Here is a 20,010-nt window from a genome sequence, read left to right as displayed (position 1 = left end):
TTTTTGTGCCTTCCTCTGAACACTAAATAGACTGAATATTCAGAGCTCTAGCCCTTACCTTGGTTATCACGAAAATCAAATAATCCCCAGAATTTGATTGTCTCTACCTCCCAAAACATGAAAACCTTTCAAAGTTAGTAGTTCTAAATCTTTTTTGGGTAATGATCCAAAAACTCAGTAAACATGGACCTACTCACAAGAGAAAATGGATTTTGTATAAGAGTTCAGGAAATTTATAACTCTTCTGAACACAATCCACGAACTGATAAGACTACCAAGTTAAGAACTCCTGTTTGGGGTGAGGGGGACAGTGGTCAGGCGGGGTTGAGGGGGGGCAGAGGGGCGGGGCTGAAGTAGTGATGAACAGCAAATATATAGAAAGCTTTTCTTTTCCTTTAAACAAAGGACTCTATAAAGTGGCCCTTCTATTATGACAGATTTGCTTCTTCCCTTTTCTCACTCAGACAGCAAACCTGCTAGCCAAGGAAAGATGAAGGACTTCCCTTCACAGTTCTTCAATCTTATTCAAAGATAACATTTGAGTAATGCACACCTATTTCCATTCGTCTCACCAGAAACTGACTAAATTACTTTCACATACCTTAAAGGCATCAACTTTTGACATTTTTTCTTTTATAAATTTATCAATGATGTACTCAAGGTGACTTAGGAAACAAGTGTTTGCATACCATACAGAAATTTTTTAAAGCCTTTAGCGGGGTAGGTACATAGGTAAAACAATTGTTTGATTTGCTTTCAGGTAGAATTTACTATAACATCATATGTAAATATATTATTAATGATAGTGTACAAGATAGCAATGGTTATAAATTATTATGTAAAATGTGTTATTTATACAAAATGCAATGCAGGAATACTTTTTTTGGTGGTTGGGGATGCGGTTTAGACTATGGAATTTTTATGAGCTATCAACCACATTTTTGCTATAAAAAATATCAAAAGCGAGATAAACATTGAAAGAAGATCTTCAATTACCTAATGTGCTAGCCCAATTCATACTGGCCCTATTGCACCCTATTGTATCCTATTGTATCAATAACGAAATGTCAAAGGTGTTTCGCCAGGTCAACGAGCAAAAACTGCAAGTCGTGTAGCTGGAGTATGGTCAGAAGACGGAAACCTTGTCCTCAGATGAGCTCAAGCCACCTAGGAACCAAAAGTTCCCCAACTATGGAACTCAACGTGAAGAGAAAGGTGCCAGGGAACCTAATACGAAGCAAGGAGTCCGGACTTATAAGACTGTTACACTCCCACCCTCCAATCAGATTCCGCCAAGCTAGTATTTTCTCCTAACTACTCCGACTCTCAACTCCTTAACAGTCTGTCCTCACTGCAGCTCAGGGAGACAGATTTAATCCTTGTCTCTTGTCTCCTTGCTGGTTGACCACGAAATAAAGTTCTTTTGTCTCTCAAAACCTGGTGCTGTAGTATTGGCTTCTACGTGCATCTGGCAGTGAGCCCCTGGTCAGTAACAGTAGTCCTAGACGCTGCCCAGTATCTGTGATTGCTCGCACTATGTAATTTGAAAATATTGTAAATTTAGTCAACACTACTGCTCCTTACATTATTTCTATCCAGTGGTGTTAGATGGTGAGAAAACTGAAAAACCTATCATGACACAAATGTATAGTGTTTATATTCTTCTAAAATCTAGGCAACTCATACATGGAACAAATTTACTTTAAAGATAAATACTTGAGGTTTTTTTCATAATTAAAAAAAAATCATACCAACATTTAATTACCTCCAACTGAAATATAACTGGTTTCATGATCAATAATAGAATGAAATTAGAGGAAACACTTCAAGACTCTATGAAATAAATGAAAATATAGGAGGGAAGGGGACTCAGTTATTCAGCATAAAATCAACAAAGCAAATCTTTGTCTAACTAGTTACTTTATCAGTGTTTTCTTACTAAAAACAAAGAAAAAGCCAGCCATGATCAAAATAAGACAGCCATTGTAGGGTTAAGCCATGACCCCGGGCCTTTCCCACTAAAGGTACAGGAAGTAGAACTGACACCAAAAGAGAACACTGTTATAAAAACAAGAATTAGAAGAGATGAATATGTGTAATTAGATAGGAATTAACTGAAGAAGCAAACGAGAGTCACGTAAAACAATTCAAAAAAGGAAGGACAAAGACTAAGGAGAATTACAAAAAATTCAAATCACTTCCTCTCACAATTGAAGGCTGACCAGTAGGATCTTGGCTATCTGTTGGAAGGGGAAGGTGGGAGTTCCTATTTGTTTTAAATAGTGATGAAAGCCAACTGTTGAGCATAAATTGAGGAAAGACTAAAAACAGCAACTTGCAAAGAATTACGTAGTAGAGGATAACTCAACATCTTCAATAAATTAATTTCGACAATCAGTAAAATAACAACTATGGACACCTATTCAAAAGATGTTTTTGTATTTTTCAGTCAGTGACTTTTTACGTGGAGTCTCCGGAACCAAACAATTAAAACCAAACAAACAAACAAACAAACCAATCCATCCCAGACAGGTAAATGCGACAGGGAGTCAAGGTGAACAGAGGTTGATCCTGTGCCTCTTGAAAGATAAACCCTGCAGCTGGTACATGAAGTTGTGCAACTTGGGGCCTCTGAACAGAAAAGGCTGCAAGGATTGGCATGACATTCTGCGGGACCAAAAGCAATGCACTCCCAAAACCTTTTAAAGGCAAAACCCAGTAAGTGATGGACAGGAGACAGAACCCAGTAAGTGATGGACAGGAGACAGAACCTTCTCCACTGCCTGCACACTAGTGTAAACCACTGTCGCCTCTGCTCTGGACAACTGCACTTGCCTCCTAACCCATCTCCCACTTCTATTCTTGCCACCCCACCCCTCAAACACAACTCATTCTCCACACAGAAGCCAGAATATTTTTAAAGCATTAATTATCATTTTATAGTTCTACCACACCGTCCAATGACTTCCCATCACAGTTGGAATAAAGTATCAATTCCATAGGGGGGCAACACAGCTCTACACATCTACCTCTATGAGCCATCTTCAACCAGGTTCCCTTGTGCTCCCTGTTTTTGAAACACAGCATACCTGTGCTCTGGGCTTTGCAGAGGGATTTGCGGTCTCCGCCTGTGGTGCTCTGCTCTGCGTTGAGTCTTTGTTCCACTGACTCTTGCTCACCATTCAGCTCTCACCCCTCCACCTCTATCTGCCATACTGTCTATCTGAGCCACTCTCTCTAACTATGGTCACCTGCATACCCTCTCTTTTTATTTGCACAAATGTGTTTTTGAGTGTGTAAGTGTGCTTGCTCATTCCACCTCACTTAGAGAGATGTCTCACTCCTAACTCCCTTCTCCTCTCCCTGGGCATCAACAATCACTTTTTAGACAATAGTCAAATTCCAACTTTTTGTATTCTCATAAACACAACTTTCTCTTCCTAGAACCACTTTAGTCAACAATTAGCAGCACATAATTTAGTCAGAAGCATTCTCTAATCTGCCTGGAGAGCTTACTTTTCACCTATTTCTAAACTTGCTAAGAGGATGGATCATGGATTACTCTATGGGGATATGTTGTCTCTTCTTCTCATAGCGATTAGCAGAGTGCTAAGCAATATTCTATGCTCTAAATATTTTATGAAATATTTACTAGAATAAGAATACTCTAGCTTCCCCTCCCCTTTGATTCCCTAAACCAAGTGAATACTAGAGTACAGATCTTCTATAGCTTGACCACAGTGAAAGAAAAGAAAGTCTTGGCCAGTGGAAAAGATTTCTCTACGTAAAAATCTCTGCAATTCACTAATTATCTATTGGAACATGTGCTTCAATTTGTTTTTCCAGAAGTAGTGATGAGATTAACAGTAATTCTTCCATCTTGTCTCAGCTACAGTCTTATGATCAGGAGCAGACACTTCATGACATGACTGTGCACGGTTAAGGGTGGTTTATGGCCACAGATCAGCACATCATTAACCAGCCTGTGAGAAGACTACCACCTTGACCTTGGATTCAGTAGCAACCTGAGCAAACCAACAGGGTCTGTCCAGTCCATTTAGATAATAACCAGCCAAAGGATATTAGAACAGAACAACCCAAAAGTTCCAGTGATTTTTTAGCGTCTTAATTTTAATTTTATTAATTAATGATATAAAAACATCTTACTAATAAAATTGTTAGTAATTATGAAAACAATGTGTTAGAACTGGCTTCCTTATTTTAAAAATCTTCATTCAGCATTTAGTAATATGGGGCCTCTAAGGTCTTATGTTCAATTTATTTTGATACATTCTTTTAATGACTGTCATAAACCTGAAAAACACCTCACACAGACACCGAGCGGCCAAAAAGTACACATTGTTGCCTGTGCTTACTAAATCATTATATTTCTTTTTGTTTCTCATCTACGAATTATTCAAAGATTGTAGATGAAATTCAGCTAGTAGATTTCCACCTTCCCTATCCACCTTCCCTAACGTCAATCACCTATTCTTGCAGCTAACCAGAAAGCACTAAATTTTTAAACAAATGGGTTAAAAACTCTCTGAAGCAATTCATTTAGGTGATTTTTCAGCATGACAGAAAACTCTTTCCAAGTTTTTAATGTCTGTAGTAATTTTGTTTTTTGTTTTTTTGTGTGAGGAAGATCAGCCCTGAGCTAACATCTGATGACAATTCTTCTCTTTTTTCTGAGGAAGACTGGCCCTGAGCTAACATCCATGCCCATCTTCCTCCACTCCATATGGGATGCCGCCACAGCATGGGCTGACAAGCGGTGCATCGGTGTGCGCCCGGGATCTGAACTGGTGAACCCCGGGCCACCGCAGCGGAGCGCTCGCGCTTAACCGCTTGTGCCACCCGGCCGGCCCCATGTCTATAGTAATTTTTAAAGAGAAAAGCATATCTCAACAAACTATTTTTCAGAAATCCTGAAAAGTAAAAGAAAAAAAAACAGAAGCAAAGAATTGGGAAAAATTACTACCATTTCAAATGTTTTCTTTCCAAGCATTCCTTCTAAGCTCTCCTTCCATCTTAAGGATAAAGCCTCAGTAACTCACAAAGTGATATATTAAAAACTAACAACAACAAAAAAGGTAAACTCAAGGAATATCCATTTTTGGGTGATTCAAACTACACTTGAAATACATGAATTTACCTGGAAATGACTATACTTAGATTTTTACAAATCAAGATCAGGAAATAATCCTCTTGTGACACACAAATAAATAACCTTCAGACCTTGACATACACATACACATAATTTTCCCATAAAGCACCAACACAGTGGACACACAAACTGTTTCTTTCTTTATTTTTAGGAGCCTATTATTTTCAGTGTTTCTTTCACAAATAATCTTGAGGAGGAAAAATGGTAACGTAAGAAAAAAACACGGAAGTTAATGGTAAAACTAGTTAAAAATAGAATTAAAAGAAAATTCTTCAGCTGCAACTATCATTTCCCACCAAGGGCATCTGTGGCAAGAGAATAAAAACTCCCTACTCTCTACAGAATTATTAAAAGAAATTCACTTCAGGGGCCAGCCCGGTGGCACAGTGGTTTAAGTTCGGTGTGCTCCAATTCGGCGGCCCGGTGTTCATGGGTTCAGATCCCAGGCGTGGACCTATACCACTCATCAAGCCATGCTGTGGCGGTGACCCATATACATAATAGAGGAAGATGGGCACAGATGTAAGCTCAGGGCCACTCTTCCTCAAGCAAAAAGAGGAAGATTGGCAACAGATGTTAGCTTAGGACCAACCTTCCTCATCAAAAAGAAATTCACTTTCCCTACTGAGGTCATAGGTTTATATAAAAAAAGGTACACTAAGATCAGGTCACATCAAAATCACTTCTGATTTGATCCAACAGCTCTACTTAGACATTAATAATAAACTAAACTGGAAACATTAGAAAAAATGGCATTATCACATGGAACAAAACAGTAGTGAAACATTATGAGCAACTGTTTTATTTTACCTGCTGTTTTAAATTATTAAGCCAGCAACCAGAGGAAAAAGCTGCCATGATGTAACTTGCCCCATACAACTCACAGCTAACGAGCCTTAGGAACACTCAGTATGGCCAATAATCATGTGAGGAAATAAGGCAAGAATCAACACCACAAAAAGGGAAGTAATTTGCTAGGTAGCCTATAATTAGCCTCTGAATCTTACAGTAGAGAATATTATTGAGGCAAATTGCTTAGGAAGATTTAAAAAGGGATTAGTCATTTCCATGAATGAATAAGTCCAGAATTTAGTTACCTGAGCCAGGGGAAAAAAAAAAAGTACATCATCAAAGCAATATACCCCCTCTGTTTCAGGGTGCACAGATCCTCAACCAGGAAGAGATTTCTGAATACAATAGATAGGCTTCTGGAAATTTAAATAGTTACCTATTTGAAAGGACACTAATCAAATAATAATATCACGCAAACTAGAATACCATAGACAATAAAAATACAGCAGTGGCCAATTTAACAAAGATTAACTAGGCTGGTTAATTCTAAGGTGTCATTAGATATAACATTATTTCTGTATAGAATACGCCTGGACTACAAAAAATATCTGTTACATCAACTCCTTTTATTCAGAAAGATACTCAACTTTTTCAAATAATATTTTAACCACTACTGAAGCTAAAATTTTGATATAATGGAAAGGAAGTTAAGTTATATAGAATAATTTTAAGTGGTGTTAATAATCAGAATAATTAGAAGCTGACTCTGATCTTGAGATATTTCAGTTACAATGGAATTATCTAAAATATTTAATTTTAAGGGAGAATGACTTTTACGTAAGCTTTGCTTAAAACTAAGTTTTAAAGTATTCAAGGATAAAGCACAAAAACACACAACACCAAAGTGTATTAATCAATATAATGATATGAGTTGGAAATATTTAATTAAATGATTGACACGACATGAAATATTTTTTTAAAAACATTAAAATTCAAGCTCAGTTTTACTACCCAAATTCACAACATTCTTGATTTCTGTCTGAAGTAATGTGGTGGTTTTAAAAATCTGGTCTCAGGGGCTGGCCCCGTGGCCTAGTGGTTAAGCTCGGCGCGCTCTGCTTTGGCGGCCTGGGTTTGCGGGTTTGGATCCCAAGCACGTACCTTTACCACTCGTCAGCTATGCTGTGGTGGCAACCCAGGTACAAAATAGAGGAAGACTGGCACAGCTGTTAGCTCAGGTGAATCTTCCTCAAACAAAAAGAGGAAGATTGGCAACAGATGTTAGCTCAGGTGTATCTTCCTCAGCAAAAAAAAAAAAAATTGGTCCCAAATTCTTTGACACTTTCACTAAAAAGCTGGGGTCTAAGTCCCTTCCCCTTGAATCTGGGCCAGCTTGTGACTGCTTTGCTGAGTGAATTCCAAAGTCAGGGCAGAAAAGATCAGGCAGCTTCCATCTGGCTCCCTCGCCACTCTGACCCTGGGGGAAGCCAGCCTCCAGGCAAGAAGCTCGTTGTCCTGAGACTACCATCCTGGCAAGCCCACGTGTAGGCACTCCTGTAGACAGCTGCAGCCAAGCATCCTGACAACAGCCAGCGTCAGCTGCCAGCCAAGCGAGCTGACATCTGACTACAGCCACATGAGAAACCCCAAGTGTGAACTGACCAGCTAAGCCCTTCCCAAATTCCAGACCCACATGTCATGATCAAAATAAAATGGTTGTCTTAAGCTCCTAGGTTCTGGGGGAATTTGTTAAGCAGGAAACATAGTAACCAGAACGGGTTTTATAATTAAGGAAGCGCCTCAGTGATAGATGGGATGCCAGGATCAAGACTCAGGCCGTCGCATTCCACTGCATTACAAATTTAAATCCACTGTGGAATGAGCTATCAAAAATTCAGGTTCAAATATCCACCTTCCTTTTTCTACCAACCTAAACATATTACAATTTATTATAAATATATTAATTATAATATATAATTAAATTAAATTATAATTTACTTTCAAGCATTCACTCAGTCTTTTAACAAATATTTATTGAGCACCTACTCCACTCTGGGCTCTGTGCTATGTGCCAGTTATAAAACCAGCTTAGGGGCTGGCCCTGTAGCATAGTGGTTAAGTTCAGCGTGCTCCACTTCAGTGGCCCAGACTCGCCGGTTCAGATCCCGGGTGCGGACCTACTCCACTCATCAGCTATGCTGTGATGGCGACCCACATACAAAACAGAGGCAGACTGGCACAGATGTTAGCTCAGGGCTAATCTTCCTCAAGCAAAAGAAAGAGTAAGATTGGCAACAGATGTCAGCTCAGGGCGACTCCCTCAGCAAAAAAAACAACGCAGCTCAAAAATAGTGGGGCAGGGCAGATCGTTTATGAAACATCAAATCATCACACAAACATATAATTACAAAAGGGGATAAAAATACAAAGGTGGCCGAGTAAAAAGAACTCTAGAAACATAAACAGCAGGACTGATTCAGTCTGGAGATTGAAGGAAGGGTGAGATCTGAAGGATGTGGAGAAGTCAAGGGAGGGAAGGATACTACAGCTGGAGAGGAGAGAGCTCGAGTGACGGGGAAGGGACTGGAGAGGAGAGCAGAGGCCACACCATCAGCAGTGCTATGAACCGGGGTCTTTAGGTTTGAACAATGGGAAGGGCTTGCAGGTTTTCAAGCACGATAATGAGATGTTGAGATATTCATTTTAAATATCATTTTGAATATCTTTTACAATACTTTATACATTGACAACACCAGCCACCAGTTTATTAATTATTTAAGGATTAAATAAATAAGTCAGCTACACAATTACTCATTTCACGCCTACTCATTCCAATGCCAAGAGCTAGGAAATTAATCAGCAAAAAAGATGAATACGGTCTCTACATGCATCAAGCTTTACAGTTTAACAGGAGCAGAGGGCAGGAAACAGGCAATTGAAATACAGTGAAATACGAAGAATCTTACAGCGAGTACAAAGGGTTGTCAAAGAATATGAGGATGCTTAGTCCAGACAAAGGGGGTCAAGAGGAATTCTCAAAGAAAAAAATGTCTAAGCTGAGACTAGAAGAATGAGTAAGTGTGAAAGGGACAAACAGAGTTGGGGGAGTAAGAAAAAAAGTAGATCCCCCTGAGACAGAATCTTGTGTCAATAAATCGAAGGCTCATAATTAAGAGAGCCATAGAATGCTCAAGGAACAAGAAGTTTAATATGGCTGTAGGCTTAAGGCGTACTGAAGAAACAAAGTTTGGAGTGGTAAATAGGAGTCAGACCACTTAGGCACATGTACACCGTGTTTAGATTCCATTCCAAAAGCAAGAGGCAGACAGAGAAACACTATGAAGGGAGTGTCAAGACCAGCCTTGCATTTTTATTGAGAACCCTCTGGCTGTAGTGTGGAGAACAGATTGGAAACGGTCAAGATTTGGAGCACCGAGACCAAGCAGGAAGCTGTGGTTGGAATCCAGGGGAGAAATGGTGGAGGCCTGAGCAAAGGAAATACCAGCAGGAATGGAGAAACATAGAGAAGAATATAGAAATATTTTTAGGTGGTAGAATTGAAAGGACTTGGTGATTAATTAGATGTGGAAGGCGAGGGAGAGGAAGAACTCAATGATGACTCCCAACTTTCTGACTTGGGTACAACTGATGGAAATAGGGAACTCCAAAGGAAGAGCAAGGCTATGAGGGTGTGGGAAGGAAAAGGAGGAAAGGGAGATTTAGTTTTGAGAAGTTTAAGGTGGCTGCGGGTGGGACATGCAAGTGGAAATGCCCAGGAGAGAGATAGCTACATGGTACTGAAGGTAAGGAGACTGATCTGGTCTAAGGATAAAGATTTGGAAGTCAAGAGCATATATAGGTGTTACCTGAAACCATGGGAGTGGATGAGATGGTTCCACTAAAAGTATACAAAGTGAGAAGAGAGAGGCTGAGGATAGGACCGTGCAGACACTAACATTAAGAGATGGTAAAATAAGAGAAAGCTCAAATGGAAACAAAAGAAATGGCCAGCGAGTTAGGAAGAAAACAGGAGAGTATGCTGTCATTAAAACTTAACAGCAAGTCAAATCACAGCTTTTCTAAACTCAATTCCTCTTGATTTGCTTGCATGAAGATGAGGCTAAGTTTGGTAGACATCTTTCTCTAGATCTGGACAAGAGACTTCCACTTCCTCAAAACACGTAATTAAGCTTCTTCTCCTTCTTGGACTGGAAGACTTGTGATCTTGTGCAACATAGATATAAACTTAAAGGAAAAATAAAATAAATATATTTAGCTTAAAAATAGGATAATAAATGTAAAGAATGTCAAAAGGCCATGGATTTTCGAGCCACATGGACCTGAACTGAAATCCTACTGTTGACATTTCTTAACTATGTGACTTCAGGCAAGTTATTTAATCTCTCTAACCTTGCATTTCCTCATATAACATTCTACTACCTACAGCACAGAAATGGAGCTGGTCCTGTTTTCTTGAACCCACTCTAATCTGAAAGCCAACCCCACCAGTGCCAACGAAAACAGCACTGTTCATGGTTACAAATAACTCCTTGTTGGGAAATCTGATGGTCAATTTCAATCCTTATCCTACTGAAACTAGCAGAGGCATTACACAAAGATGATGACTCCTTCCTTTTTAAAACACCATCTTTCTTTGACTTTTGGGTAACCCCTCTACCTTGGTTCTCTTCTTGCCTAACTGGCCTCCCTTTCAGACCCCTTGCTGGTTCTTTCAAATGTCCCAGGCTCTGTATTTGTAAACATGGGTATGCCCAGACTCAATTCTCAACCCTCTTTCTCTACCTACTACCACTCCCCAGGTGACCTCATTTAGTCTCATGGCTTTAAATATCATCTATATGCCAAAAATGTTAAAATGTATATTTTCCGTTCAGGTCTCTCTTCTGAATGCCAGACATCAACTGCTTACTCAACATCTCTTCATGAATGTCTAAATAGTTTTTCAAACCTAGCATGAACTGATTCTCCCTAAACCTAGTCCTCCTACAGTACTCCTCATCTTATTAAATGGCAACCCCATTCTTCTAATTGCTTGGGCTCAAAACCTGAGTCATCCTTGACTCCTTTTCTCTCATCCCACACCCAATCATCAGCAAATTCTTTTAGCTCTATCTTCATGATACATTCAAAGTTCAACCAGTTCAAACTGTATTCGCCTCCGTCACCCTAGTCTGAACTATATCATCTCTCCTCGGGATTACTGCCATAATCGTCTAACAGATCTTGTACTTCCATTCTTGACTCTTATAGTATACTCTCCACAAAGAGCCAGAGTAATCTCTTAAAGGTTAAGTCATATCTGGTTAGCTCAACATCTTATAGCTTCCCACCTCACTCAGAGGAAATGTAAATTCTCTGTGGCTTTAACACCCTACCTCACCAGCTTGCCCCACTCCCCTGCTGTTTTCTTCTTATTGCTCCCACCCCATACCCTGTGCTTCAGCCACAGGGGTCTCTTTGTCATTCCTGGAACTCCCCCCAGGCACACTCCTGTCTGGAACCTTACACCTGGCTCTTCCCTGAGATATCCCTCCGTCTGCTCCCTTCCTGCCCTCAGGAAGATCTCTGCTTAAAAGGCATCTTGTAAAATAAACCCTCCCTGACAACTCCCCCAAAACGATAAATATATAAAGAAAAACCCCCTCCCCGATATTTCTTATCACCCTTTCTTTGTTTCTCTTTCTCTACAGCCCTTATTATCTCCTAAGATACCAAATAGTTTACTTAGTTTATTGTCTGCTTCCTCCACCCCCAGCCTAGTATATAAACCCCACGAAGCCAGGGACTTTATCTGTTTTAGTTCTTTGTATCCCTAACACTACAACGGTGCCTGGTATGTAATAGGTATTCAATACGTAAGTGAATTAAAATTAAATAATAAAATATGTGTAAAAATGCTTAGAATATAGATGTTCAATAAATGGTTGTTCCTATCATTCGTGGAAACTTAAAAATTCAAGTGTAATTATAACAAAATTGACGGGGCAAATAGTACTGATAAAGCTGAAAGAGAATGCCATATTCTAGGAATTATTTTCCTGTAGATGCTGAATTTTTATTTTAAGACAAAACTTGATTTGGGAAGGTTCATTTATCATATAAAACTCTTCTGACAAGGTGAATCTGAACAAAATAAACATTTTTGTAAAAAGTATTATAACTTAAATATTTGCCATATTGTCATGAATGAGCCAAAACAAACAGCAAAATTATGTTTGCTTTTAAGTAACAGTAATAAATATTTTGAAAGGAGCAAGATATTTACTAATAGTCCCTTTCCAATAGTCAGAAAGAGCTCTGAGAAATGTGTGTATTAAGAAAAAAGTAATGGATGGATTTATTACTTTGGATTAAATATAACAGGAGGAATTGTAATGTGCTTACTAAAAGGTTAGCTGGTGTCCCAGAACTGATTTAATAAAATCCTCCCAGAAAGGAAGCAGAAGAGAAAAAGAGACCCACAGATGTCTGGGAACTTAAAGGAAAACTTATTTATGCCACCAGAGAAAGCTGGGAAGAAACAGTGCCAACAAGGCTCTAAATGCCAATAAGTGTTTGTTAAATGCATAAATGGTATACTAATAAACAAGTTAATGATAAGAAATGACTACTCCAGTATCTGTCTACATTGCCCATCAGAAACTCTTAATAGAAAGCTCAAGTTCTAATGGTCTCCTTTTTCTGTCTCTCACGTGAGGAGTAAGAAAGAGCCTTCAGGGCCGGCCCCGTGGCTTAGCGGTTAAGTGCGTGCGCTCCGATGCTGGCGGCCAGGGTTCGGATCCCGGGTGCGCACTGAGGCACTGCTTCTCCGGCCACTCTGAGGCCGCGTCCCACATACAGCAACTAGAAAGATGTGCAGCTATGACATACAACTATCTACTGGAGCTTTGGGGGGAAAAAATAAATAAAATAAAATTATAAAAAAAAAAAAAAAGAAAGAGCCTTCAAACATAAAAGCTGAGCTCTACTCTAGGAGAAAAAAAAAAATCACCACTCTAAGGGTTTCAGTTGACGTTGTAGTTGTAGGTAAGTAGCACTAGTCATGTTATTTGAGATCTTTTAGGCAGTGGAGCACAATACAGGGTGTAGCCTTATCTCTAGAAAGCTGGAGGAGACAGGAAGGGAGACACCCATGCAGCTCCCTGACCAGGTCCTGCTGGCCCAGAGCTCAGCCCTGGACAGGGGATTCCTCTGCAGAAATCAAATGCCAGTTACAATCAGATTTTGCAAAGTCAGAGAAAAAAGAAAGAAATTATTAAAGAGAAATGAAGAAATTATTAAAGAGATATTAAAGAGACAGAAGAGGAAAATAAAGGCATGAGTCAGTAAGGTGTGAAAGCAAATGTTATCACACCCCCAAATACACGTGCCTGTGTGCACACACACATGCAAATTCTGTACACAAAAGAATAAGCTTACATGTGCCTTAATTCTCACTTTTCAAATTTGTAGCGTGATTTAACAGATTTCAGTCTCATATTATTCTTCACATTTTCAGGACTACCAAAATCACACTTGGCCTGACAGGATCTGTAAATTCACCTGTGTGAAGGTGGCTGCGTTCAAACTCCATATTGAATGCGATAGTTTCTAAAAATACACAGGTTGCTTTAGGGTTTAAAGGAAAAAAAAGTAGGTTACACTTTTACCCATAAAGGGTTGGATGACTCAGAGTTTAATAATAAGATACATAAGCTTTCACCCCTAGGTCACGATTCTAGGGTGACCATAGTACACAGTCATTTTAGGACATCACCATCTAGCAGCTGTTTTCTTCGCAATCTGTAGAAAAAATGCGTTGCCTGTCTCTATTAATACTCATTTGACAGGTGTATACGGTCCAACTCATATGCATCTGCCAATCGCCAGCACTTTGAAGCAGAGTGATGAAAGCCGCAACAGCTGTTACCTTTAGAAAGCCCTTAGCATGCCCAATTCTCTCCTTTCTTTATCTAAAGTACTAAATATTAATATTTCATATCATAACATTTTATTGTCTAAAACCAACATCATAAAGGAAAGATATGTGTGGAGGATTTCTGAAATGAGCACAAAATCATTCTATGAAACAAAGAAGGCAACAATCTTTCCGCCTAGGAAAATGTGGTAAAGGCCAAGCCAGCTGAGAAGGTTAACATTATAATGGCTTAGTGACCTGCAGGAGACTCAGACATCGCTGAGACTGTATGCTTCAGCCATAGTCAACCATGCATGCATAGGTGGCTGGGAAACGCACTTCTAAAATTGATGTACCAAAGATTTATGTACCCCGCCAATATAAACCAATGTAACTCCCACTATCCCTGTCATGATGCCCTAGAGCCTCTAAGTCAACGCCCATATAGTGCCAAAGATTATAATTTATCAGGGCAACCGTTCACCATGGCAATTGGAAACTGGATGGTACTTATTGCACTGTAAAGTCATCCACTAAGCAGTGTTCCCCGCAGCCCCAGTCACAGTGAAAACTGGAGAATTACGTTCTGAAAAATAAAACTACTATTTGTAAACCACAGTATGGAGGTATTTAAATCACCCCTAATCGGCTATGTCTGAAATAATGATGACTCCTGCCCATCGGCCTTTGCCACATATTCAGTCCGTGGCACTAATGGAAATAAGACATCATCTAAAACTCCTCGCTCCTGTCTTCCAAGTTCATACCTTCTTTCAAAGAACTCAGCATCTCCTTTTTAGAAGAATGATAATTTAACCAGGCAATATTCCAACTCACATTTAGCATGCATTTTTAATGTTTGTATAAAATGCTTAATAGGGACTCTGCTTTATTTTCTTAAATGATGTTAAATAATGCACTATTTGGCACAAACTCCAAAAAGTGGTGAAAAAAATTCACTAATAACTTTTTATGTCAAATATATCATTTTATTTTAAAGGGTCTTGAGAGCCCTGCAAGTTCAGGCTTGAGAGATTGGCTTCTGTCAAACCTAAGACACCTTATAAAATGAGAGAGAAAGCACTCGCTACGCCCCTTTGATCTGGTTCAGTAAGGCAATAAAACAACTCGGCAGGTTGATCGTGTTTGCTTTAGAACTGGTGTGTCATTACAGATCACGCTGCAATTCCACTTCACTGAGGAGGAAATTAAGGCACAGAGAGGTTAAGTGACATGGAAACACAGACCCTTCGAGTAGAAGGGACCTTAGAATTAACACAGATCAAAAACATTACATTACATATATTTATCCAACTGAAAAAAATGCCGTTTCTGTATCAGCTGAGTTTGTCTAAAAACTCTTTAATTCTAAGTTTAATAACAAACTTAGCAAATCTGTTATTTTTGTCTGCTTTAAGTCTTTGTCTTTTGTCTTAAACATCAAGAAGCTCAGAGTAGAATTTAGTGCCCAAGCAGAACACCACGTCCTAGCTGTGGTTTCTGGGGGTAATCTCATCTTCTCTGCCGCTCAGTTCTTCATAAATTCAATAACTATTAGTTGAGCGTCTGTTATACGTCAGACAACGTTCTAGGTGCTAAAGATACAGTAGTGAACAAATCATGTGCAAACTCCTGTTTTCATGGAAATTACTTAAGTATAAGACAGAGTAAGCTAGCACTATGGAGAAAATAAAAAGCATGAAAGGAGATCGGGAGTGTGGGGTGAGGCTCAACTTGCAACAGAATGGTCAGTGAAGGCCCTATGGGTGACATCTGCATACAGACCTGAAAGCGAGAAGCGGGAGGAGTAAGCAAGCAAAGGGATGGCATCAAGGGAGATATTCAAGGCACGAGGATCAATAAATACAAAAGCGCTGTGGTGGAAGCATGCCTGGCCTACATGACTCATCTTTTTGTTGTTATTATTTTAAATAAAGAATATTTCTCTATATTAAAAGTTCTGTCAAATACTTTGGAAGAAGGTCAGAAACATACATACAATCAAAAACACTGCAGACCACCTTCAGATACTGTGTCACCTCAGAGGGGTTCGTAGTGGTTATGTGTGGCCATGCCACTTCCTCACTTTGCCCCGCCCACTCCCCATTCCTTCTCTTCTCCACTGGAGATCAAAACATTGATTTCCTACAACTAACTTACAGAGGGGAAAAAAAAATCTGCTTTAGGGAAAGGGCCCACCTCAAGGAAATCAAACTGCAATGATTATCCCAACCCACAGTGACTACCTCCTTTGAACTTATAAACCCACTGTATTTGTATCCAGTGTTTAACATTAAGCTCTACCTGAGATTGTGACTCTGTTTACATCGAACTACATGCTACCTCATATTGTTCTCGTGTGCACATCTGCTTTCACAGAGACGTCCTTGGAGCAGGGCCCACATCTTGGGAATGTCTGAATCCCACCACAGGGCTCTGCACATGGATGGCACCAATATCTGTTTGACAGTGATGTCATAGAAACTACCACAATGAGCAGCAGACACGCCTCCTGTTTTAAGTATCTGTTTGTGGATAAAGCATGAAAGAAACGTCATAGTCTCTTATAGGCAGTTTGGATAATCTCAACCATCTTGGCCAAGTCACTGTTTGTGTAACATTCCATTCTGTCTAAGTTTCCCTTTGCATTTCCATTTGGGCACAGTACATACTTTCAGGCTCAACACAAGCATGGGTTAGCCACAAAACACAGAGGAACCGCACGGTGTGGAATCCTGCTCAGTTTGCTTCAGCCAATGTTATTAAAACTATTCTACTATTACCGGAAAAGGACTCGACATGAAATTACCAGATACAGGGACTATAAGACATTGTCCATACAGTCTGGCAAGACAGACACATAAAAAACAACTTCAATGCACGTCAGGCACACAGAAGTATTTGGAAAGGATATAAACAGTGGCCTGGAGGGTGAGGTAAGGCTTCACAGAAAGGTTGGCACCTGAACAGCCCAGGTTTTGAAAGATGAATAGGCCTAGGACAATCAGACTTGGGATCAAAGGGCATTCTAGATTGTGCAAAACACTGGCAGAAACATAACAGATTGAAAACTGCTGGAGGAACGCATTTACCATCAGCGAGGGAGAGCTGGTCTGGTGCACTCTTAAGCTTTCCAAGAAAAAACAAGCTTGCAAAGAAGCCGCTGAGGAAGAAAGTTTCCCCAGCTGCTTGTGAGAAACCTCTTAGCCTTGCTGTGCTTTGTTCTGCTCTTTCTGTTTTGTTCCCTCTTAGAGAAATAAAGTACTGTGCTGGCATAAAACTTCAGTGAGGAAAAGTACTTCAGCCTCATGGTGGAAAAGGAAAACTGGAAAGTGGGCAAGGGCCAGGGAGTAAATAAATAAATAAATCGCACTTTTCTGGAATATATAAATGGAGAAAAATAAAAAAATTGAGGTACCATGGCCCCGATATATGAATCCCAGCCCTTCTCTTCACCAATTCAACACCTATACTCATTTTATGCCCACTATTTGTTAGTTTCTGGGATACCAGGCCTATCAGGCACTCTTGCCTGCAATCTAGTAAAAGAAATAATCAGAGGGCAATGCATTGTACCCTGCTCCTTCCACAGTTGCCAACCAAAGCTTGAAGCTCACGCAGAGTTCAATGCCCATCAAGTTACCCGTGAGGACCAAACACACTTAAATAATATCATAACGACAACAACCAAGTGAGAAACTGATAGAGTTCCTGGATAAGGGTGTCTCATCGCCTCTTCCTGTGAGCAGGCAGCTGGCTAGCCGGACTTCCTCGCCTGGGATTTGGAACCCTGCACGGGGAACCGAGGAGGGGACAGCGGGGTGAAGTTACCTGGGAGCTCAGGTAGACTTTGAGGCATTCCTCGCACACGGCCTTCTTGCAGCAGGGCAAGGGCTTGATGGGCTTGTCCTCCAGGCACACCCGGCACATCAGCACCATGAGGGGCGCATAGGGATCCCCTACTCCCCCCAGGCCAGAGTAGGGTGGAGCTCCCAACAGGCTGGGCACGGAGAAGGGCTCGGGCGCCAGGTAGAACTCCAGCTCGATGCTGCCGCCGTCGGGGGACAGGGGGTCCGCTGGGAGGGACAGCCGGGGGCTGGGGAAGGAGGAGGGGGTGCTGGGAGGGTTGGTCACCGGCGAAGCCCGAGATGGTAACCCGGGCGGGGAGAGCTGCTCGGCGGTGGGGACCTCGGGCAGGTCGTTCTCCACGCAGAACACGGAGCAGAAGACTTGTCTCTTGGCGGGGAGCGGGCGCCGCTGACCCAGCACGTCCAGGACCAGTCGGTCCGGGGCCCCCACGCGGGTCCTGGGCTCCGGCTCCGCGCCGGGGGGCGCCTCCTGCTGTTCATCCCCTCCCTCGTTTCGGTCCCCAGCTTCCCCCTCCTCCTCTTCCAGCTGCTGTTGCAAAGTCTGAGGATCGAGGGGCCCGGTGAGTGCCAGTCCCGCGGGCTGCCCGGGCGCTTGGCTCTTCCTCCAGCCCGGGGCCCCCAGGGTCCTCGCGGGCTCCGGGGCGCCCGTGTCCACGCAGCCCGAGTCGCTTCCGCAGCCCCGGTCGCTCGGCTCGGCGGAGGCGGCGCGCGGCCCGGGCGCCCCGGTGCCGTCCCCCCGCGGCCTCGGGGGCTCGGGGTGGCCCGTGGCGCCGCCAGCGGGGGGCCGCGCCTCCGGGGGCGCGCCGCCGCCGCTCACCGTGCTCTGCTCCTCGCCCATCGCCGCCCGCGGCCCGCGCCGCCGCCGCCCATCCAGCCGCCGGGACCCCCACCCGGCGCCGGCGGGCAGCGGGGGCAGCGGCTCGGCTCGACTCGCGGCTCCGCTTCTGCTTCCGGGTCCCTCCTCCGGGGCTGGGACGCCCCGCGCTCCCTCCGGGGAGCCCGTGCTCCGGGGCGGCGGCGCGCGGGGAGCCCGGCGCGGGCCGCTGCTCCTCCTCCTCGTCCTCCGGCGCGGCCGGGCACCGCCTCGGGGCCGCCGAGGGCCGCTCGCTCCGGGCGCGGGTGCGCCCGCCCCACATGCAGGTCGGGGCGGCGCCGGGGCCCCCGCGAGGCCCGGGCGGGGCAGAGGGGTCCGGGGACAGGCGGCCGTCAGTCCCGCGCCATCGCCGGGCCCCGGGGCGGGCCGGAGGGCGGTGGTCACAGGGTCGGGGGCCTGTGGCGCCGCCGCGCGCGCCCCGGGAGGTGCAGCCGGAGCGCGAGCAGCCGCCGCGGCCCCTGGGGAGAGGCCGGAGCGGGCGCCCTCCCTCTCCTGGCGCGGCACCTCGAGGCCTCCCTCGCCCCCTCCTCGGGCGCACACCTCCCCACACGTACACACGCGCGCAGGCCCCCGCGCTCTCACCCACACGCACCCCCCGAGTGGGTGTGATCTGTGAGCCGAGATGCGCTCTCGCGCCCGGAGTTCGCACTTGGCCTCAACAAAACCCTTCAGAGCAGGCAGGCTGCCCTTGGGGCTACGCATTAAGTAGAACTTCCTACAAAACTACTGTATACTGAAAGCTGGAACTGGAAAACTGGCGATTTAGGATTTTAGTTTCTCTTGACTTCATCCAATTTTAAATCCTCCAAAGAGGGAGTTCAGAGAAGGAGTGATAGGGATTATTAGTTCAAAATGCTGCATATACAACTCTGTTTTCTGCGTAATGGGTTAGGAAGGGTCTTTGAAACCCACAAATAAGCCAAAAACACTTTAACCTACTCCTCCAACTGGAATCCTAATGGGATCTGATAACTAATTTAAGATTTATCCGTTTTTCTTCCTCTTTAGTGTTCTCTTAGGCACTTTTTTTAACTCTTTAAATGTTCCAAATTGGGTAGCACAAGGTGGTAAGGTGGTCTGGTCTAATTAATAAACTGGATCATTGGTGGAATTCATGAGGAGTTTCATTAGCATAACCATATTTATCCCCCAAACTGTTTCCAAGACAACAATTATATTTGAGCCAGAACTTAATTATGTGTTGATCTGTATTTTACAGGAAGTATTAGTCACCCAGACTGGTGTGTTTTAGTTCCCTAAAGCCAATGAAAACATTTTTGGGAAGCCAACCCTTGTTTTTTTCATGTTGAGAGGGAATTCAATTTACACATTCATGTAATAGGAAGGACCTGTGAAGTGTGTAGAATTTTTTTTATCTTGAAGTTGT

General features: G+C 42.7%; 1 protein-coding gene across 1 annotated transcript in view; it reads right to left on the bottom strand.

The window, feature by feature from the left end:
- The window catches only part of RNF217 (ring finger protein 217), a 122,810-nt gene extending 104,135 nt beyond the window's left edge, over positions 1-18,675 (bottom strand). The window contains exon 1 of the mRNA XM_087444046.1: positions 17,712-18,675. Coding sequence (XP_087300172.1) covers positions 17,712-18,587 — 876 coding nt within the window. The 5' untranslated portion in view covers positions 18,588-18,675. The remainder of the gene's footprint in view (positions 1-17,711) is intronic.
- Positions 18,676-20,010: the final 1,335 nt, after the last annotated feature.

Source organism: Ceratotherium simum, chromosome 19, assembly GCF_057802395.1.
Source record: "Ceratotherium simum simum isolate JZ-2026a chromosome 19, ASM5780239v1, whole genome shotgun sequence".
Lineage (NCBI taxonomy): Eukaryota > Metazoa > Chordata > Mammalia > Perissodactyla > Rhinocerotidae > Ceratotherium > Ceratotherium simum.
Note: the sequence above shows the minus strand (reverse complement) of the source record. Positions and strands in the feature narration are given on the sequence as shown.